The 23,520-nt window shown below is 42.9% G+C and overlaps 1 protein-coding gene across 1 annotated transcript; it reads left to right on the top strand.

The window, feature by feature from the left end:
* Positions 1-4,525: 4,525 nt before the first annotated feature.
* Positions 4,526-16,105, top strand: ATF3 (activating transcription factor 3). Its single transcript, XM_073338944.1, has 4 exons — positions 4,526-4,834; positions 9,639-9,882; positions 11,229-11,336; positions 12,849-16,105. The coding sequence occupies exons 2-4, from the start codon at positions 9,643-9,645 to the stop codon at positions 13,044-13,046; spliced, it is 546 nt and encodes a 181-aa protein (XP_073195045.1). The 5' UTR covers positions 4,526-4,834; positions 9,639-9,642; the 3' UTR covers positions 13,047-16,105.
* Positions 16,106-23,520: the final 7,415 nt, after the last annotated feature.

Raw genomic sequence — 23,520 nt, 5'->3', positions numbered from 1 at the left:
AAGACTGCAATTGAGCATCCACACTGCATATAAACCTGGGCTTACAGTTACTGGACCCGGGTCTCACAGCAATGCTAATATGTTCATACTGCACCAAATACATCTTCTGATTCAGGTCTGCAGCTTGAGAAATGATTTGGACCAGCATCAAAGGACTCAGGCTTTAACCCATCCCCTTAGCAGGGGTCCTAGTGCTTGGGTCCTGAGTGCTTGCTGACCCAAGTCAGACTGATGTGCAGGGACGGAAGGGGGGTTTAGGCTCAAACCTGAATCAGAGCCAGGGCTTAATGTGCAGTGTAGACATAGCCTTCTTAATGGTTGTTACTGCTACTATTAGGAGTTACTACTTTCGGCCAAGCAGTAGAGATCTGTGATACAGAGAAAAATGGATCCAGGTTTATGCTGCTGACAACACATGCATAAGCATCTGAGGTGGGAATTTTATGCCAATACAAATGCAAGAGCAAATATAGGAATCTCATAATACAGCTTTGGAACAGAAATATATTGTATAGGAAAAATCATAGCAAAGTGATTGCTTGGCATGGAACTCTAGAATAGCTCTGCTGGCACAGTCAAAGAGCCCAGTTCTGTAATGGTTTTACATTGCTGTAAGTAACCCTGCTGAGTTCAACAAAGTTATTCCTCAGTTGCATGTGCAACTGAGAGGAAATTTAGGCCTGTTATGTTTATAGTAATATCAAATATTAACAGCAGTAAAACCACAAAGGACTCAGGAAACCAAATTTCACCTAAGAAGTCACTAAGCAGGACAGATACTTAGGAAAGTAAATGTTATATATTTATATTTCATGAGGCCTGTGATATTTACCAGAGGAAATCATAGGTAACCTCACTGCATAATGGAGTTACACCACTAGAAAACAAGTGAGAGATGAGAATTGGTCCCCTAGATTATATAGCTTTTCCCTGGCAGATATCCCACAGCTCCATAAATTTAGTAGAAGGGGGAATACAGAAAGCTTTTGCTGCAGGAATTTAAGCCTTATTGCTTAGTTATATTACTGGAGGCCATATTTTTACTTTACGGACATACCCACTGGAAATGAAGAGATGTGGGGATGGAGGAGGCAGGGTTTGGCCCAGAAGATGGTGAATGAAAGAATCCTTTTCTCTGTGCCAATTCAGGTTAGAGATTTTCTGAGAGTTCACAATAACAGAGCAGCAGGTTATTGTTCTTTGTAGAAATACCCAATGAGTAATACTGTAGGTGCTCTGGTGATCATATATTGCACCTAGATCAAGACACAGCCGTAATAATTAAAATTGACTTCATCTCACTGAAACTATTACTGTTTCAGTCAGATTCCTTCCTGCAGTTTCTGGTAACACTAGAGAGAGGAAATCTAAAAGGATCAGGTGGAGATACATAGAGAAGGTGGAAATTTTTTTTTTGAAAAGTTGAAAAGTAAAACTACCAAAAGCCTTTAAGCATCTTGTGTATCTATTGTTTGCTTTTACTTCCTGATATTCTTGATAGCTATATTCGTTTGTATTAAGTTGAATCTGGTCCCAATCCTACGTCCCTTGCTGAGGTCAATGAGGGTTTGACATCGATTGAAATGGGAGCAGAATGGGGCCCTGTATGTTAACAAAACTAAAGGTAAAACTCTGGTTTCATTTTTATTATAGTTTCATTTTCTTTCTTACTGAGGAATGTCATGTCATGACATTTTACAGTGGGCTCATTTTAAAACATGCACGTTTGCTATTTCTATGTTTATTCTCAGGGGAGGAGCTCTCTCATATCAAGGATTTGGTAAATAACACACCTATTTTACTGTCAACAGCATTTTTCATATTAAACATAGTTCCTTGTCAATGATAATACTAGAAGTAATGAAGATACATGAAGCATAAGCATCTGTCTGATTAGTACTATATTATATCTGTGAAACACTGTGATCATGAAGTAATTTTTAGTGACACTTAAAACAGATTAACAATATTTATCTTTGTGAGGTGTTTCTAACCAATCTGAAAGATGAAGTAATGTATTTAATCTTTCTAATTGCCCCTATTTATTTGTGTGACTTTGCTCTATTTAATTAAAAATGCTCCAAATAAATTTCCATGGATAATACAAGTAGTTAAATAACCCTGGATAGTTGCTAAAACTCTCTGTCTGTATTACAGAAAGCACCTGGTCATGACCACTCAAGTTAATGTTGCAAAACAGCTTCCATTAATAACTCCCTGTTTCCACCTGCTCAAAACTTTCCATAACATTTACATTTTGGGATGAAATTCTCCATGTTTGCCTCTGCCTTTTTTTGTAAGTCTGAGCAAAGTCCTTCCAGCTGTTTTCGGATATGGCATGAGTGAAGAAAATACCCCTTTGCTGTGTAAACAATTTAACGACAGGGCTACCCCAGAAAACGGAGCTGAAGTTTGTCATAGACAAGTCCCCACAGTCCCCATTAAAGAGTAATGTCTTTTTGCTTGGTGTCAGGATAATTGCTTTGGATTTACAAAGATAAAATCCTTTGAAGGGTGTGAGCTGGCTGAGATTTTTTTCCCAGTGTCTGTAGGTGTGCACTTAAAGAGAGGTGACCACTGTGTGAGTGCATAGTTAGGTAGTGTGCAGCAATCAGTGTTTTAGAACTTGCTAGGAGTCTAAAGACTGATCAGGTGTGGAATAAAGAACTTGCCGTTAGAATCTATAAACTGAACACACCACATAAGTGCTGAGCGAGGAACAAACTGTCCCTACACACCGCAAATATGATCTTCTAAACTGTGCAAGCCGGATTTTCTTTCTCTGTTCCCAACCCTTTCTCCTTAAAAAAAGTAGGAAATTAACAAAATGCCGTTGTTAATGAAGTGTTAAGTTTCTGAGATCAAGCATGCAAAAGTCATGACATTTCAAGATTTAAGGCTATTATCAGGGTTAGATTGTCCCAAATGCACATATATAGCCCCTTATTAAATTCAGACCTTAAAGTAGTACTCTTGCTTGTTAATGCATTGTATATATTTATTGATGTATATCATGATATGCATGTACACACTCAGTACACAAAGTAGCTGAGTCAACATGGCTTGAGTGCCTGAGTTTGCAAGTGAAAGTTGTGTTCATGCTATTATTATATGTATTATGTAAGTATTATATTATGTTGTGTATATGTGTGTGTGTGTGTGTGTTTGTGAATACTGAAGCACATTAAACACTCTGTCTCCCAGCTTTGTGTTGTGGCTGTTAGAATTTAATTCTTGTTGTTTAAGAAATTAGCATGATGTGAAATGAAAAAAAGGAAAACGTTCTCCTCCCCTTAAGTCCTCCTCCTCTGGCTTCGTCTGATATTGTTAGTTGCTTTGTTTAAGGAAAGGTATTTTTAAGCTCCCTGATGTGTCAGCAAAGAGATCTTTAATCTTTATGGGTAAAAATTAAAGTCAGCCCACGCAATTTGTACACTGAACGTTTAGGTGGCACCTGAAATTGGGGGAACTACATCTCAGTGACACGGGGTCACATTTTCAGTTCTTTTGAAAACTTCATAATCCTTCAAACATTACCGTAAAACGGGCTTTGCCTTTATTACTAAAAAGCCCCACTCACCTACGCACCCGATTCCTAGTAAAAGCCTGTAAATGTACGGAATTCCAAACAGCAGATCATGCCGAAAATATCTCAGGAAGCACATCTGCGCCGTACGGGGGAAAGAGAATGGGGAAGTGATTTTTCTCTAGAAATCTTCTCAATTTTCACCCGCGGATCGGACAGTTTTCTGAGGGGAGGCTTACGTTCCAAAGTGAATTCGGTTCTCTGTTAGAAATGCCCCTTCCCCATCCCCACATGCTACGGACAGACCCGTCCCCGCCTCTCATCCCGTCCGCTGGATCTCCAGCGGAGACGAACTCTTCGGAGAGCCACACCGGGGCGGGCTGTAGTAGTTTTGTGGCAACGCGCGAGGCTCACGCTGTTCCCCTTGCACAGGGGCAGCCCGGTAAGGCTGACGCGCGTACACACACACACACACACACACACAATACCACACACACGGGGCTAGGGAGTCTCACACTGTTGCCTCCCAAAAGGGCCGGCACAGATGCCTGATGCACAGTTACACATTCTCCCCCCTACACAAACACACACAGGCTGATCTAAGCGGGGGAGGGGGGATGATTTTCAAGCCGTTTAAATAGCTACAGAAAAACGACAAAGCCTTTCCTAAAAGGTCCCTTCAGCGAACCAGTTCTGCCCCCTCAGTCCACCGCCGCCCCCCCCGATCCGTTACTGCCCATCCCCGTTGCAGCAGGATGCCAGCGATCTGGAGTCATGCAGCTGGCTTGGGCACCATTGGCTCATGAGGCTGACACGCAGCTGCAGGAGTTCACATCTGGCGGCTAGCCCAGGCGGCTGCAGTCCTGTTATGGAGCGTGTGTGCAGGCGAGCCAGCTCCCTTGCTCCTCCTCCTGGTGGGGACGGGGGGGAGCCTTGCATCACCGCCCCCTGCTCGCTGCGCCCCCCCTTCCTTCGCTCTCTCGGCGAAGCTATTAATAGCATGACATCAGCCCAGGACTCGCCGCCAGAGTAAATACCAGCGCTGCCCACTCGCCTATATAAGGAGGGTGATGCAACCTCTCGCCGAGCCAGAGATTCAGACACACACCGGGAAGCAGCCGCCGCAGCTCTCCAAGCGGCAAACTCGGAACTGCCCGGCAGGGAGCCGCTCCAGCCAGAGCGCCCGGCAGGGAGCCGCGCAGACCGAGCGAGCCGCCCCGCTGCTCCCCGGCGCTGCCTCGCTCCTGCTCGGTCCCACTCCGCCTCTCCCAGCCGCGGCCAGGCAGCGTGAGAAGCGGCGGGGGAAAGGTGAGTGAGTTTGGAAAGGGGAGCGGCGGGGGGAGCCGGGGACTCGGCTCGCCGCGGGGGAGGCAGGACTTTGCTAAGGAACTTGACAGTGGCGAGGAAAGCCGGGGCGGGGGGAGGGGGGACACCCTCCTCTTCGCCTCGCTCGCTGGGCTGGGCAGTTCGCGGAGCACGCAACTGAAAGCAAAAGTGCGCTCGGGAGAGCGAAGTTTTTGACTCCGGCTGGGGCCCCGCGCAAGAAAAAAAGCCCCCCTCCACGCCCCGCCACCCCCATTTCTCCCGCTTCGGCGTCTCTGACACGCGCCCGAGACATGCCCCCGGTTGACACGCTCCGCAGCCCGCTGGGACGGGGCGATCGCGGCTCGCCCGAGCCGCCGCCGCTTCGGCTTCACCCGGGGCGCTCAGCCGCGCGTCTGACCCGCCGGGCGCTTTCTCGCTGGGGCCAGGGGCGCCGCTTCGCTGGGGGGGGGGCTGCGCATCTGCCCCCCACCCCTTCACTCGCGAGACCGGGTTTCTCCCCTTTGGGCGGCCCGGGTCGCTTTAGTGCCCGATTCATTCCTTTCTCTGGGGCTGGGGGTAGCGGTCGAGCCCACAGGGCGGCGCATTGCTCGGCAGCAGGGAGCGCGGCTCTCCCGTGCCTCGGCGCGCCCGGCGCCCGCAAGCTACGGCCCAGGTTGTGCTGCGATACAGTCGTTCAGACTAGAGAGAAAAGTTAGGAACCAAGAGCTCAAAGCACCTTCTGTTAAGGGGGGTCACCCAGCAATGGCTGTGTCTGTTGAGCCTGGGCTGGGCTACACAGAAGTGTTGTAAGGTCCCAGGTGGAGCTATTCTCCTTGATGTTATTTTGGGGGAAATATTGACCTCTTTGGATGATTTGATTAGGGGACACACAGACGAGAAGTAATATCATCCTGCAAGGTGGGGAATAATTAGATAACAATAGTCTCTTCCCCCCCCCCCTCCGATGACTGACATGAACAAGATCAGTTGCTGACCTGTTGCCTAACTGAGCAGGGTTGAGTGACGACGCAACAGAAAAACTGTTACACAGAACGAGTTTCCTGTGTGAAATCGATTTACTTGGTAGCAACAACAGCAGAGAAGTTCGAAGCCAGCAGATGCGGAGGCAGAAATGATAAGGGATATCAGAATCCTAAAGGTCAATTTGAGTGCGCAGAGGTTGTGAACTATAATTGCTCTTAATGCCGTTTCAGATTAACCGGTATGGCTCACAGGGTTTATTGCGTCAGCAGCAGAGGGAAATGAATTCATCTAAGGAAATACAATTAAATCATTCATCTGCAGTTAAATTAAAGGAAAGTTAGGAGTGAGGGTGACCTGAAGTGTTCATTTTTAATATTCGCATTAAACTGAAGGACACTTTAAATAACATAAAGGCTGAGTTTGGACTTTGGAATGGAGAATGTGCCCTGACACATAAAATGTCAGAATGTGAGAGGTGAAAACTAAAAGTGGTGAGAAAAATACCATTACACAAACTGTGGAATGGGATCTTCATCAGGAAACATACTGTTTTTTCTTGATCATAAGCTTCTGATGGAGTAGCTTGCTCTTGTGTCAGAGATGAATTGAGCCTCTGTGGTGCTATTCTGTGAGGTGTTCAGCACCTCCAATTCCCAATGACTTCAATGGGAGATGAAGGTGTTCAGCACCTCACCAGATTGGGATCCATGCAGTTGTATGGAACTGTAGTTAAACAAAAAGGTCTAGATGTGATTGTTTTCTTGGGCTAATTATAGAACAAGCCAAAGTGTGTTAGTTGCTTTACAGAGTAAACCAGGCCCTTGCCCCAAATAACTTACAGCCTAAGATAATGTACAGACAGATGACTGGAAAAAAGGGAGGCAAAACAAGTTTTTAACTCTTATTACACTAGTGTAATATAGGAAGTTGTATGTTTCATCTTGAAGAAAAAATGTTTTTGAACAGAAGAAAATAGCAACATTTCAATTTTATGTTGCTTTATCAAGTATACAAAAGGTATCTATCTAGCACTCTCTGTACCTCTGTTGTAGTTCTGATTTATAATTATTTGTATTATCATAGCGTCTGGAGCCCCAGGCATGGAGCAGGACTCCACTGTGCTAGGCACTGTACAAACCAGAACAAAAAGACAGTCCCTGACCCAAAGAGTTTACAAAATTGGTTACAAAAAACAAGCGGAAACTAGCAGCAAACCCCACTAAAGCAAAACTGACCCAAAACGGTACTCCCACAAACCTACCCACCCACAGACCTCAGCCCCTTCGAACACTTCTCTTTCCTAAAGCCTGAGTAAGTAGAGATGCTTTCCAGCCCGTTTTGAAGGTCAACAGACTTGGGTTATTTCAGACCAAGGGGAGCTGCAAGTTCTAAAGTCAAGGGTGCCCATAGAGAACACTTCCCCAGCACTCTTAAATCAAGGAGACACCAGTAAAAGCAAATAGGGTTATCAAAGGGATTTTAGCAGAATTTCATTAGTGCTAGTGGATATTTGAAAATAACTCCTTAAATTACTAATGGAAATCCAGCATGGACAATATTTCTCAAGATATTTTCCGTGAAAGCTCTGAATATTCTTGGTTTCTTTTGGTGGTAATGCTGATTTTAATTAAAAGTTTATCCACTTATTTTTTAAGAAAAACAGACCTACCACCAGCACTGAAAATTTATTAGCACAATTAATTATTTGGGGTGGGCTGGAGAAATGGCTTTGTTTAGATCTCTGATTGGAGTGAATTAAACAGAATTACCCATATAGAATTAAGCTATCACCATGAGCAAAAACAATAGTGACAGCTAATGCACATGGCTAAGGCTTCCTCTATCCACAGACAATGATGGGTTCAATCCCATTGGAAAATAGAACCTATTTGAATGTGTTGGTGAAATGCTAAATGGTAAATGCTGTTGTTGGTTTGTCAGCTGGAAATCAGAGGGATGTTTCCAACTTGCTGGAGATGAGTATCCTCTAGCTCTCTGAGATTATAGGATTAATGGGTATCAATACTTAAGATGTGACTCATGAGCAGGGGCTTCCTGAAGTGAATAAATTTACATAAATTTCCCAAGGTCTGTTGGAATAACAAATAGTTCCAGGGAATTTTCCCTTCTTTAATAAATGACGGTGAAATCCTGGACTCGCTGAAATCAGTGGGAATTTTCCATTGACCTCAGTAGGGCCAGGATTTCATGTGGAGAATTTGGGAACTCCTCAGTTCTTCTAGTTTTATTGAAAATGAGAAAATTTTTGGAAAGCCTCCAAACCTGGGATTTGGTGGCCAGGGCAAGGGAATTCTACATATTGGTAGTTCACTAACCTTAGGATTTTGTATTTACCCTTTTCAAATATTTAGCTCTGGCCCAGATTCTGCTCTCAATTATCCAGTGTAAATCTAGAGTAAATTTCTGGATAACTGAGAGAGGAATCTGGCCTTTTGCTAGAGTACATAATCTTCAACCACACCCAAAACTGCAAAGTTATAGCACTGACATAAAGGTGAGTGCACAAATCTAGGCTGACTACATAGAGCCTTCACTTACGTACAGAGATGCCCTGAGGCAGTTGTCTACTTACTTGCTAGGGAGTTAATTGCAACTGATTTTACTATAATTACCAAAGGAATCAAGAACAGGTAATACTATAGTAACCCCATGACTACAAGATATACAGTTGACTGCATGCTGTGAGGAAGTAGAAAAAGCAAGATGGTAAAATAATCTGAATTTTATCCAATTTTTAAAAAATAAGGGTCAGATCCTCCACTGGTGTCAACTGGCATAGTTCCATTGAACTTAGTACAGCTACTGTACATCAATTTACAGTGATGGAGGATCTGGCCATAAATGTTTAATCATTTAAAATACCTTAATTTTAAGGGTCTGCAAGGGTACTTTCAGATTTCACAAGAGTAAAAGAATAAAATATACTTCACATTTTGCATTATTCCTTCCCTCCAACTCTACCTCTGGCTTGATACCTCTGAGCATATATAGCTCTTTATGCTTGTGCCAACTTTTATTACAAACTGCTTTTCAGGAATTTATCTTTTGATCTGAACAACTGTGGACCAGGTTCTAATCTCGCTCAGTCACATCCATGTAAATCTAGGCATCCAGTGTAGTTACTTTGGATTTACACAGGTGTAACTGAAGCCAGGATCTATCCCATTCCTTCCAAGCTCGAATATAGAGGTACAGCTCTTAGTATGAGAGAACCATTAATTTTGTCTTTTTACAGTTTTAAAATTTAAAACCTCTTCAATTGCCATTTTCCTTCTACGGGTCCTTCTCCTTTCCTCCCTCACACCCCAATATTATTGTCACACAGCCTGCCATGCTTGAAGGATTCACAATGCCATTTTACTTTGCAGAAAGATCCTGAAAATGGACTTGCATAATGAGATAGAATCTAAAAAACATACATCCATTTAAAAATTGATTAAATATAGATGCATTCACTTAGGACCTGAGCCTACACTGCTTGATTTCAATGGAAGTTTGAATTGCTCAAGGAATGCATGATCACTCCTTATAAAGTAGACAGTAACTGTTCTCTTGCAACCATCGTGAACTACAGTGTCAACTCACACACCTTTCCATGAGACTCTAAAATCTATAAATGTGTGTGTATACATATACACTATTTATGTGTATAAATAGTGTAAGAATGTCACCTCAACCTATGCAAAAAATATGCAGGGATTGGTTCATAGTTATGGAAAATGCAGTTCTCTTCTGTCAAATCTGTTTGGCTTTTTAAGATTATTGAAAGACTATTCAATGTTTTTATTTTGTTCCTTTTCAGCAAAATGATGCTCCAAAACCCAAGCCAGGTATCTGCATCAGAAGTCAGCGCCTCCGCAATTGTTCCCTGTTTGTCTCCTACAGCATCACTGGGGTTTGAGGATTTCACAAATCTAACCCCACTGGTGAAGGAAGAATTGAGATTTGCCATCCAAAATAAGTGCCTATCCCACAGGATGTCTTCCACATTGGATACAGTGACAGTGTTGGAAAGACCTGTTGAAATGTCTGTTCTGAAAGCAGAGGTATTTTTCCTTCGATGATAATTCCGTTTGATTAGTGTTCTGATTTAATGGACCACTAAATATACCAACGACCAAGAATGATATAAACTCAAACACAGGCAGTCCTCAGGGGACTAAATCTGTCACTGTGTTCAGTGCTCTAGTGTTTCTTTATTTCTGTTTTCTTTACGTGCTACTGTGAAACACAATTTCACTTTTCATTTCAGTTAGGGCCAGTTTATTTTTAGCCTGACACAAGTAATAACTTCCCTTATTAATGGAAGGGAGTATCTCTAGAGGCTACTCTGGATCTGGCTTCACTACTGACTTGCTGTAGGGCCTGGAGCAAGTCACTGCAATTTAACCTTGATTTAGTTAGTTGAGGTCATCTGCAGGTGGGAGGTAAAGGGTTGACTTTCCTCAGCTCGCTACAGCGAAGTAAAATCAACCACTAGGATTTTATATCAAGGTCACTATCTCAATATAAAAAGACACCTTTTATTGTGGTGAAGACATAGCTTAAGTTTGGTCAGTAGCCGTGAATTGGTTGTAAACCAGTTTTCTGGTTGTGAACCTACCAGGTGGCCAAAAGGAAAGCACTAAGCTGTATAATAAGCTGTATAATTCTTCCTCTTCTGAAGAAACTAGTTGTGCCATTCCTAGCCTCGTGGGGGGCCAGATTGTGAACTCATGCACATTGGTATAAGTTTGAGTAACTCCACTGAAATCTATGGAGTTATACCAGTGTAAAATCCAAGTGAGATGAGACTCTGGTCCGTAGGGCCAAAGTTACTTTGGGTTTACACTGGAGTAACTGAGAGCAGAATTGAGTGCAAAGAGTGGAACTTTTTGTGAATTCCATACACAACCATTGATCCCCACTCCACACTCCTGTTGGCGTCAGAGGGCGTTCAATGTGTAAAGATGGCTGGGTTGAGTACAGCTAGTAGATCTTAGACACTGGCATAGTACTCTGCTATCCAACCACCAGACTAGGGGCCTGATTCTACACATCATTATTACTCAGACAAAACTCCTCCTGACTTCAGGGAATTAAACATTAGTCAGTAGAATAAAATCTGAATATATTTTTAATTTAAAAATGTTGGCTTAAATATATCTTCAGAATGTGACACATAGAGGACCTCATTCTGATCTGTTACACCAGGTTTACAATGATGACCTCAGAGGAGTTACTCCTGATTTACACTGTTGTGAGATCAGAAGCATACCTCTAGGGTGTCTGATGCTCTGTCTTGGTCACAAACATATTAGTGCTACCATTATTTTAAAAGTCGGCAATTATCAACATGATTATTCTGCATTTACTGCATCATGCTGAGTATGTGCATCTTGAATCTTGCTAGTTTTCACCCCAAGAAGATGAAAGGAAAAAGAGAAGAAGGGAAAGGAACAAAATTGCAGCTGCAAAATGCCGCAACAAAAAGAAGGAGAAAACAGAATGTTTGCAGAAAGTAAGTTACTGACTTTGACTGTTCTCACCCTATTTCCTCTTTCCATTATTTGGAACAATAATGTTCCATTATTTGGACAATGTCTTCGGGCTAAAGGTCAGGACTGGGACTCAGGAGATGTGGACTCTGTTCCTGTCTCTGCTACAGGCTTCCTGTGTGATCTTGGACAAGTCATTTGCCCTCTTTTCCCCAACTGTAAAGTGGAGATATTTAGCCACCTCACTTGAGTGTTGGAAAGCTGAATTCACCAATGGGTTAAATTCATCTTTGTGAAGCAGACTGGCACAAGGCCTGTGCAAAATCTTAGGGCACTGGGGTAAATTTCACCCAAATGCCTTTAGATCACATTTTATTAACAATGAAAGATAGATGAAAAATAACTGTGGAAGGAGAAGAAAAAATTGTTGCAATTTTAGTGAGTGATAATGTTATATATGTGGATAATACTAATCTGAAAATGTAAATGGAACACATGAGGAATTAAAATTACATTTCACATAATGTACATTATAGATTCTAATAAGTTATGCTTACTCCATGCACCAAAACTTGATTTCTCTATGAAATGGCTCTCCAGTTAGAAATGATCACTGATGTAGCAGCTTAACAAATTAAAGCTGCATCTCATTTGGTTTATAATTAACACTTCTGATTGAACTTTTCAGAGAAGTAACTTTTACAAATCACAAGCTTATGTACTATTACTATTACTTATTGATACCATAAGCTTATGCCACTGCAAAACAGTAATGATGTCATAAAAGTCCTATAGACAAGAGCATTTACACATGGTAGCACAGAGGACACAAGAATAGGCACAAAGTATCCCTTACGGTTCTAATGTCTGTCTCCATTAGCAAGTTTGTGATTAGAAGCGTTTAGTATTTAGTGCATTAAGAGTACTAAACAGTCTCTCAAAGGCCCCATATCTGTGACTGTCTCTTCAGAAAAGCGTGGGGAGCCCATTAACATCACTCCTTGTGTTGGTCAGAGCGGCTTATCAGAGAAAAGCAGGGTGCCGCTTCTTATCATCCTACCCCAAAATGAACGCTCTGCCTCCCCATGCTCTAAGTCCCTCCTGGCCTGGGAACAAGGAACCAGGCTAGAAGCAAGGATTCAGATCCTGGGGTGCAGCTCACTGGAACTTCCACTTGGCCGTTGGACTGGCCGAGTGAGTTCATAATGGCTCTGTGTCTGTGTGTGTGTGGTGGCAAGTAAGCTTCCTTTTGGCCAAAGCAATGTTTGGCAGGTAGCTCTATTGAATTTGGCTTTGTGACCACTGTCATATTTCTTTAAAGGGCAAAGAGGGCCATTGTCTGAATCTGTTCTCTAGACCATTATATACTGGTGAGGTACAGCTGCATAATTATGACTAATTGAGAAGCAGGTAGTTTCTTTCCAACCCAGCCATCATGCTTTGCTGCCAATAAAGGGTGGCAACCATCACAATAACATTATGGTTAACTATGTAAAATACTCACTGCAATACTTATGTCTGTGCTCTGTGGCTAGGAATCAGAAAAGTTGGAAACTATCAACGCAGAACTAAAGGCCCAGATTGAAGAGCTAAAGAACGAGAAGCAACATTTGATATACATGCTCAATCTCCACAGGCCCACTTGCATAGTTCGAGCACAGAACGGGAGGACACCTGAGGATGAAAGAAACCTCTTTATTCAACAGATCAAAGAAGGAACATTGCAGGGTTAAGGCAAACCAAGAGTTCTCATAGTGCATCTTTACACCAAAAAAACAGAAACCATGGAGGATTTGACTCTGTGTATCTGTAGGATCCTTTTAGCCTAGAACCATTAGGCAGGGGAGATTGCTTTGTTAAGCAGGAAGGATCATGTTGGCTTAGCTGTGATTCTTCCTCTCCAAAGATTTGGTCTCCATCAAGTCAGAGTCCTCTGCCTCAACTCTAGGTTTTAGTACTTGTCATACTTGGTGTTCCTAGAAGCTACAGACAACAGCTCCGGAAGTTTTAGGTCTCTGCTAGTGTACAGTGCCTGCACTCATGATGTTTGTGTTAGAACACTATGACTTCCAGTGATGCACATTGTACCGACAGCTGTGCTGGATGGACACTATCTTTCCTTGTTGCTGGTAGGGAAAGCACACTCAGACTGTTTTTAAAGTGTTGCAGTTTCCAGAATGATGCTTTCTGGCAGAATGTGTTGCTATGTGATGGGACTGTAGTCTAACGTAATGCTGCAAAGACTTTAGTTTCAAACTAAACATTGTACTTTTTTTTTTTTCTTCACAACACTTGTGTGGATTTTTTTATGACTCAGCAGCAGATTCTGAGAAATCTGATAGTTGTGACAAGTGTCAGTTTCTTGCCAGATGTCCATGTAACTAAGTTTGCAATTACTGAACTGGAACGTCCCTCACTGTTCTTCAGGAATTGCAATTTTGCCATGAAAAATAGGAAAGCACCTTGGCCTTTGCGCACCCAAAGTATAATATCTCATATGTGTGGTATTTCAAAGAACTTTATGGAAACAAAATTACAGTAAAAATAGACTTGAAAAATATAATGATTCCCTGATGTCTTAGGTTCTGAGCATGCAATCTTTATTCAGGCAAAACTCCCATTTATCATTCATTCTGGGTGAAATTCACCCCTGTGCAGAGGGCAGGTGCAAGGGCTATACATCATGTAAGCCCTATTTTGACGCTATAACTGTAATTTAAATAATGCATCCACCTTGTGCTGGCCCTCTGCACATGGGTGAATTGCACTTTTTGGGAAGAGGGAACTAACCAGGAAGGGACTTCAATAAGACTTTTGCTTGAATAAGGACTGCAGGATTGAACCCCAAGTTTGTGAATCTCAGAAAATAGAAATGGAAAAGACTTACTGCATTAGATCACATAGGGGCTGATTATGCACACCTTTACTCAAATTAGCAATCCTGTTCACACAAGTAGTCCCACAGGTAGCTCTTACTCATGTGAGCAACAGTTTGAAGTCTCTCACCCTGTCAGGATTATTTCTTATTGCCAGATTTATACAGGGGAAAGAATTCTGATTGTAGTAATTTTCTTTCACATTTGAGTGGTAACTGTAGCCAACCAAAATGCTATTTAGAATCCAAGAATAGCCTAGAACTTGGTGATGTAGTGAGTAACTATTTTTTACTTTTTTAAAAATCTAACCTGAGATGTTTTGAACTATTAGTTGAGCTGCTGGACTAAAGAGCTAGAGTTATGAGTGTTTGTTTAAATTCTGATGTTTCTGTGAAATCCTCAGATTGTTTAATCCTATTCAATATTATCATTACAGTTTTCTGTAAAAGAAAATATTATCCTTATTTATCACTAATATTCCTAAGAAGTTGAAATAATAAATATTGCAAACAAGACAAAACTGAAAACACAAGTGTTGTACTGTTTTTTTATTTTTACTTTTTGGTGTCTAATATTATATATTTCTAAACTTCAACGCTTCTATTTGGGACACCACTTTTAAAAAGTATAAGTGCCTGATCCTTGCCTCTCATGAGGTGTTGATCATCTTGCAGGATTGGGTTCAGAGAGTTCATATCTCAATCAGTGGTGTCTAATTGCTTAATAATGCATTTTAAATGAAGTAAACCATAAGAATGGAGCTTACAGTACATAATATTTTACACCAGTTCTGCAGTGTTAAATACAATTTCAAATTAAAGGCTAAACCAATAGATACCTCAACCATCAGCTTCTTACTTTGCAAGCCCCAGATGGGTAAAACAGATATCATACCAGATCCTTTTTTTATTTTTATATTCTGCAACAGAACTTCTTAATACACTTTCCTAAGATCTGGATATTGTAATGTCCTATATTGTAATGTCCTATATTATGTTTCAAATATGTACTTCAAGTACCTGAAAGGTGAATGTATAAAATACAACATATTGGGCCACGTTCAGTCCTGGGGACCAAGTCTCTCATTGCATATTATTTGGAACTTCCAATGACTTCAATGAGAGTTTCTCAGATCCTGTGGCTGGAGAACAGAGCCCCCTCATGCAACTCCACTGGCTTAACTGGAGTTACACAATGGATAAATTTGGCCCATTGTTTGTCTGACACAGGAAATACATAGAATGTATTTCAATAACCTTGTCAAATGAATTTTCGTTAGCATTTGACTTCTGTAATATAGAAGCAGTAGATCTAGGCATAATCCAGATACAAACTCCTTGGCTTTGTCCTTTGTGCATCAAATATCAGCAAAGGCTAAATAAAAAAAAGTTTGTCACTTATGCTGTTATGAGGTATTAGTATAGGGACTGGCTTCATTTACTGTTCAATATAATCACAAAATTTGTCTCTTCTTTAGGAATTTTGTACAGTTGCTCTTAACTGTATTATGGTGACGCAGGCGTCCTGCATTTGCTGCTTGAGTTAAACATAAATGTTATTTACTAGCATGCCAAATGTTAATGTGGTATCACTACTTTTGTCAGAAGATATTCTGCTTTTATGTCTAACTCTTTGGTCATAGCTGCTTTGCACTGTGTGTGTGTGTGTGTGTGTGTGTGCGTGCGTGCACCCGTGTGTATGTGCAAGTATAATTCATAAGTTATGGTACTGAAGTTAATTTGAATATACCCAAGAAAGCAATGTCTACAAAAATGTCTAGACATGAGGAATGCATTGCATGGGTTTAGTAAATGTCTACTTTATTCAGGAGAATCTTTAAAACAGCATTAAAAGCAATTTGTTTTCTATTCTCAAGGTTATGTTTTGATACTTTAATAAAAAATAATTAATATACATTTGCTCATGTGTGACTTCATTCTAAGATTCATTCAAAGTCTGGAAACAATTTCTTTTCTTAGAAGAACAATAAGCTATTTTAAAAAATGTTTTCTAGGTTTACAACAAGTTTTTGGAAGTTGAAACTGGCATGGTTTACTGAACTCTGTATTCCTCCAGGTATACACACTGTTTTGTTATTGTAGGATTACCCAGGAATGCTAGGCTGCTGGTTTTATACATAGCATAGTAGTTGCATCATGGGATTCGTAGCCAGAACTTATATGCTGTGAGGTGTTGGGCAAGTCACTTTAGCTCTCCATGGCTCAGTTTACTCATCTGCCAAATTGGGATCATACATATGTTAGAGGGCTGCTATAGATCTTCATATTTATAGATTGCTTTAGGATGATAAAATGGAATGTGTTATATAAGTGCAAACTGTTAAACTGCAGGTTGAGGATTTGGGGATTTTGTTGTTGGTTGTTTATTTGGGAAAACATTAAGAATCATGGCTAAAATATGCAAGCTTGTATATTCAGAACTGAGCACCTACATCCATACTACAGTTTCTAAATGAAAGTGTACTGGCACTTACTCGTGCTGACCAAAAATTTTAGCTTGATTACTTTGCAAATAAGCAAAACCCTCAACACAGTGGAAATTCCAGTAGATTGGAGTTATTTAAATATCAGTAGCCCCAGAATCCAGTAGACTAAGAGATCCATTGCAACATTCCAAAACCTAGTTGGCCAACTGAAACCAGCTTAAAATTTCAACTGGACTTTCTACTAGGAAAGACATTGGATAGATAGGTGGAATTTGTGGCTACCAATTTCAACAGCATCTCTTTTCTTTATAAATGGAACTTCCTTATCAATATATCCCTTTAAAAGACTTGCACCAGCCAACATGTATATATTCAGTCTCACCCATTTTCTTCTATCTGCTGTTATTTGGATTGCAATCATGCTTTAGCTAGTATGGTTTTGACTTCCTGTCTCATTTTATCTTTGGTAAATTTGTAAGCCACCTTCTTGTCTTCTGACTTACCTTCAACACAAACTATTAATCACAGGTTTGTTTTAAAAAGACTCATCAACAGACTAGACATTGCTGATGTTAATTGTATTTATATTATATATTTATTTTCAAACATATGATCTGAAAAAATCTAATTGTGCATTGCAGAATGGGGGCTTTCCAAAAGTTTGATGGGGCTCACTATGACTAAGACCCACTAATGAGTGTATTTTGTTCTGTGTCTTTTCTATCCTCATAACCTATTTTTACACACTTTGCCCAAGAAAGCAAGTTCAACAACACTGGGATAAATAATCAGAACGTCAATTAAATTAATTAAAGGGGAGAAGCTCCCATAAACTGAATAAAAATAACCATTAATTCCATGTTTTAGAACAAATTAAGGGGCTATTTTAGACTTTAAGAGTATAGGTTGGCATTTTATAAGTTTGTAGCTTTACCAATTAAAATCTTAAAAGATCACAGATAGCAGATGTTCTGGTCTTGATGTTTTTGTAGAAGAAAGATCTTATAGATGGTTACAAAACTCATAGAAAGAAATCACGCACAAATGTAATTAGAGGAGGGAAACACAATCTAAATTATGTTAAAATGAACAAAAGCAAAAAACAGAATAACTAGTTATGGTTATACTATGCTTTTTAAATGTTACTGATGGAGATCACCTAGTGGTGGTTAGCAGTAACTTCACATGCCATCTTCAAATCTTGTGAAATTGTTAAAAGGCGCACAATTAGGCACCTCTCTGTCCTTTTCTCTCCTCCTCCCCTCCCTGAATCCTGTGAATATTTATGTATGTGTTTAACTTTATTACTGGGAGTAATCCCCAAATCAAAGGAATTACTTGTGAAAGTAAAGTTAAGCTAACGTACAAGTGTTTGCAGGACTGGGCCCTGAGATTGCAGTTGACAATGTGGACTGTGGACTTGCTGCTACATTTCTCTTATTTTACGCAGCAGGTGGCAAGAGCTTGCAACTGACATTCACTAATACTGTCAAACACAGTTCAGTAGAAAGGACCATATTACTAGCATTGGCCTAAATTCTGCAAATGCCTGACTTCAATGGAACTCACATGTGGATTGGAGTGCAATCCACTGGGACCGTGCTCTCCCTGGCTTGTGTAAACAGTGCTCTCCCATTGCACCCACTCCTCCTTGGCTGGTGTAGTGAGAGATCTTTATCCTATTTAAATCTACTTTAACCTAATCAGAACTGAGGCACAGAGAGAGTAAGTGACTTGCTCCATGTCACAAAGAAATCCAGAAAGCCAGTGGTGGATTTAATAGCAGAACCCTGAAGTCTTAACTCCCAGTCCCAGTATTGCCAACTCTTGTGATTTTATCACGAGTGTTCTTCTTAAAGCTCCAGATCCTACAAGCATGCAATTAGGTGAGCATCTCAGTGCTCATGGTTGCAGAGAAAAGCTTGACAATGTGACCAGAGTTATCATAAAGGCTTAGAAATGACAAGACAAATAAAATGAACCCAATATATATATATTTTTAAAATTTCATTATTTGTAAGTAAATCTCACGATTTTTTGGGCCTTACTCATGATTTTAGAGTGCTTGGGGCTGTCCATGCTACATTTCCTGCTCTAACAAGCAGGCACTCTATGCTCTTTCTTGCATGACACATCCTAAGGATGCTGCTGTTAGAAAAATCAGTTATCAGTGGAGATTCTGAAAGTGTCTAAAGACTAGACTTCACAGCTAAAAGTGAGGGGGGGAAAGTTGGGTGTTGTCAAAGATTTATACTTGTTTTTAAAGTAACATGCAAACATCATGCTGCTCTCTGCACCAACAGCAGTGAGAAAAGTTATTTCATTGTACATTTATCTTAGTAGTTATTTTTATCTTATTTCCCATAGCAGCATTCAGTTGCATTCTTGAGCCTCCTGTCTCTTTGTGCACTGACCCTCCGCTTCACTTCACTTTAGAGATTGTTACTTGAATGAACAGAATGTTTCAGTGTTTGCTTATGACCATCCCATCCCATCCCATCATGTTTAGAAGCCATTCCACAGGAAGTTTAAACAACATTAAGGTTGCATAATCAAGCATTCAAAAGTCAGGAAATGTCAATGATTAAGTTGCAAGCAGAAGCTTAACCTTGCCCCCCTCTGTATATCCCAAACAATAGTTTTTAGTTACATGATCACTTATTATTTCTCAAATAATACAATAATTACACCACCTATACACATATGCAGTGTCTTGTAGACTTTTGTACTTCTCTATATGCCACACTAACGAAGCCCATGAACATATATATATTCACACAAGATGTGAAGCAAATAAGGCAAGGGCTTCTTACAAGAAGCAACTCATTGTCATGATATAAGGAATCAAAGACATTCTTACACGGGAGACATTTCGAAAAGAAAACTACAACTACAGACACAAACAGGCTTCCACATAACCTGTGTTCCAGCTTTGTCTCCCTTGTTTACCAGGGACCTTGTCCCTGGAAAAATCATGGAGCAGGTCCTCAAAGACTCAATCCTGAAGCACTTGCATGAGAGGAAAGTGATCAGGAACAGCCAGCATGGATTCACCAAGGGAAGGTCATGCCTGACTAATCTAATCGCCTTTTATGATGAGATTACTGGTTCTGTGGATGAAGGGAAAGCAGTGGATGTATTGTTTCTTGACTTTAGCAAAGCTTTTGACACGGTCTCCCACAGTATTCTTGTCAGCAAGTTAAGGAAGTATGGGCTGGATGAATGCACTATAAGGTGGGTAGAAAGCTGGCTAGATTGTCGGGCTCAACGGGTAGTGATCAATGGCTCCATGTCTGGTTGGCAGCCGGTATCAAGTGGAGTGCCCCAGGGGTCGGTCCTGGGGCCGGTTTTGTTCAATATCTGCATAAATGATCTGGAGGATGGTGTGGATTGCACTCTCAGCAAATTTGCGGATGATACTAAACTGGGAGGAGTGGTAGATACGCTGGAGGGGAGGGATAGGATACAGAAGGACCTAGACAAATTGGAGGATTGGGCCTAAAGAAATCTGATGAGGTTCAATAAGGATAAGTGCAGGGTCCTGCACTTAGGACGGAAGAACCCCATGCACCGCTACAGACTAGGGATTGAATGGCTAGGCAGCAGTTCTGCGGAAAAGGACCTAGGGGTGACAGTGGACGAGAAGCTGGATGAGTCAGCAGTGTGCCCTTGTTGCCAAAAAGGCCAATGGCATTTTGGGATGTATAAGTAGGGGCATAGCGAGCAGATCGAGGGACGTGATCGTTCCCCTCTATTCGACATTGGTGAGGCCTCATCTGGAGTACTGTGTCCAGTTTTGGGCCCCACACTACAAGAAGGATGTGGATAAATTGGAGAGAGTCCAGCGAAGGGCAACAAAAATGATTAGGGGTCTGGAACACATGACTTATGAGGAGAGGCTGAGGGAGCTGGGATTGTTTAGCCTGCAGAAGAGAAGAATGAGGGGGGATTTGATAGCTGCTTTCAACTACCTGAAAGGGGGTTCCAAAGAGGATGGCTCGAGACTGTTCTCAATGGTAGCAGATGACAGAACGAGGAGTAATGGTCTCAAGTTGCAGTGGGGGAGGTTTAGATTGGATATTAGGAAAAACTTTTTCACTAAGAGGGTGGTGAAACACTGGAATGCGTTACCTAGGGAGGTGGTAGAATCTCCTTCCTTAGAGGTTTTTAAAGTCAGGCTTGACAAAGCCCTGGCTGGGATGATTTAACTCGGAATTGGTCCTGCTTCGAGCAGGGGGTTGGACTAGATGACCTTCTGGGGTCCCTTCCAACCCTGATATTCTATGATTCTATGATTCTATGACCACACCTCGTTGGAAACTGTATAGCATAGAGACATCTCATGGTTGAATAATATACTGCAAGTTAACATATCATTGTACGTACTGTGGAGGTCATGCATACAACCCCAGGGCGATGGAGGAAAGGAAGGACTGCAGAGGTTAGTGCATTCAGTTCCTGCAAGCTCCTTGTGTGGCTCTTAACTGATTCCCCTCCAGCTGAGCCAAAAGCTATATCGATGTACTCCAGAGGAGACATATCCAGCCCTCCTTGGCCAGGATACCTCGCTGTGATAGAGGTTGTTGAATGGGGATTGGAGATAGAAGATGAGGATGTGAAAAAAGTCCTTCCTAACAATGAACTAAACTAAACATACATCTCTCCAGCAAATGAACGTTCAATTCCCTTGCAAAAAAAGCAGTTCCTTCTCTTCAGTTCCTCCTTCACTCTTCCTCTTCTCCCCTCTCCGCACTGCAGCCAAACCCTCAAGTTCTCCCTACCACTTCCACAGTATCAGAAGGAGCAGCTTTAAGCATAGGCTACGTAAATGGATGTCTATAGCACCAGGTCTAAAGGGGCACTGGATCACCACTGGAATAGCCACAGCCAGACCATCAGGACAGTTCTGAACATATCTGTCTGTGGAGCTTCTGTGTACCCAGTATCCTCCCTGTTCCCAGAAATGTGTTATCCTTGCCAGGGGTGGCAGGTTTGTAGAAATTTTGGTGGTGCCCAGAACACCCAGAGGCCCCCCCCTAAATTCCACCCCCCCCAACTCTGTCTCCCACCTGCCTAAGGCTCTGGGACAGAGTTTGGGTGGGGGAAGGAGGTCTAGGGTGCAGGCCCAGAGCTGGGGCAGGGGATTGAGGTGCAGGAGGGGTGCAGGCTCTGGGATGGAGTTTGGGTGCTGGGTGCAGGCTCCGGGCTGGGACAGGGAGTGGGGGTGCAGGAGAGGGTGAGGGCTGCAGGCTCCAGGCTGGGGCAAGGGGTGGGGGTGCAGGAGGAGGGGTTGAGAGGTGCAGGCTCTGGGATGGAGTTTGGGTGCAGGCTCTGGGCTGGGCTGGGGGTGCAGGTTCTGGGAGGGAGTTTGGGGACAGGAGGGAGTGCGAAGGGTCAGGGTGCAGGCTCTAGGAGGGAGTTTGGGGGCAGGAGGGGGTGTGTGGGAAAGGGGTAGGGATGCAGGCTCTGGGAGGAGATGGGGGAGGTGCAGTGCTTACCTGGGGCTCCTCGGCAGGGCTGGCCAGGGGGCCTCCGCGCATTGCTACCCCCAGGCACTGCCCCCGCAGCTTCCTATTGGCCGCAGGGGCACTCGGGGTGGGAGCAGCGCACGTGGACACAGACCCAACCCACCCCGCCCAGGGGCCACAAGGAGGGGCCAGCAGCCACATGGAGTAAGCAGGCAGGAAGCCACTCAGCTCCACTGCACTACCCATGGTGGGTGGGGGACTGGGGCCATTTTAAATCATCTGGGGGACACGCGGGGCCGGGGGGGAGCGCCCGGGGGTGGAAAGCAGGGCCGAGGGAGAGACCTGACCTCAAACAGTGCTGGAGCTGGGCCCCGGGCCAGGAATATTCCTGGTGCCCAGGCACCATGGGCCCATAGACGTCGCCGCCTATGATCCTTGCATCCTGTTTACTCATGAGCAGCAGGCTCCTCTGGGTCTCAGGTGAGCCCCAGAATCCGGCTGCACTGGTTGCAGTGGTACCACGGCAGTCAATGGAAAGATTCTGGGATGCAGTTGGGAACGAAAGGTTCCTGTCGCAGATAACTGGGCAGGAAACAGAGACAAATGACTTGGTGAAAAAATGTCACAGGTGACTGGGTGGGTAGAACAGGGAATGACTGGGATTATGAGGAGGTTCAAATTCCATCTTTGCCTAGGGACTCAAGGCACCTGCAACCATCCCTGAGTTGCAGAAGCATCAACATGATAAACCAGAGTTTGTCTTAAGCAAAAAGAGGACAGTTTGGCCACTACTATAGCTGGCCCCTTCACTATGAAAGCTCACTGATACTGAATGGGAGATAAGATTCTACTCTAGTATATCAGCTGGAAGCCTCGAATTCTTTTCTTCCACAAGCACAAGCACGTGAACAGTGAGCTGGCTGCTGGGAAGACATTCAGTTAAGTCTGCCATTCCTGACATTGCCTCAGATTCCTGCTCCCAGGAGTAGCTAGGCAACTTTGTGTGTGTCAATGAGAGTGATGTGGCTGTCCTACAGATAGAAAATAGAACCTGTTACTAAAGGAGCTCTCTACTACTACTAAAGGAGTGGGAAAAGCCTGTGTTCTTAGAGATGAACTTCAAAGGTTCTAGACCGGAGGTGGACAAACTACAGCCCGCGGGACTGTCCTGCCCTGCCCCTGAGCTCTTGGCTGGGGAGGCTAGCCCCCAGCCCCTCCCGTGCTGTCCCCCAGTCCCTGCAGCTACGCTGCCACATGGGCAGCATGGCTTGCACCCGCCCACCTCCCAGGCTTTCCAATAAGCCTGTCCTGCCGCTCTGAGCAGCATGGCAAGGGGGCAGGAGGTCCCCAGGGGCAGACAGGGGGCAGTCGGATGGGGCGGAGGTTCAGGGAGGGGGGCAGTCAGGAGACAGGGAGC

The sequence above is a fragment of the Lepidochelys kempii genome, chromosome 3, assembly GCF_965140265.1.
Source record: "Lepidochelys kempii isolate rLepKem1 chromosome 3, rLepKem1.hap2, whole genome shotgun sequence".
Classification (NCBI taxonomy): Eukaryota; Metazoa; Chordata; order Testudines; family Cheloniidae; genus Lepidochelys; species Lepidochelys kempii.
This window is presented reverse-complemented; position numbering and strand designations above follow the sequence as displayed.

Bases quoted from the DNA above. Each gene is read 5' to 3' on its own strand.
- ATF3 (XM_073338944.1), top strand. From the start codon at position 9,643: ATGATGCTCCAAAACCCAAGCCAGGTATCTGCATCAGAAGTCAGCGCC. The intron at 9,883-11,228 runs GTATTTTTCCTT...GAATCTTGCTAG, and splicing joins TGTCTGTTCTGAAAGCAGAG to TTTTCACCCCAAGAAGATGA. The intron at 11,337-12,848 runs GTAAGTTACTGA...CTCTGTGGCTAG, and splicing joins AAACAGAATGTTTGCAGAAA to GAATCAGAAAAGTTGGAAAC.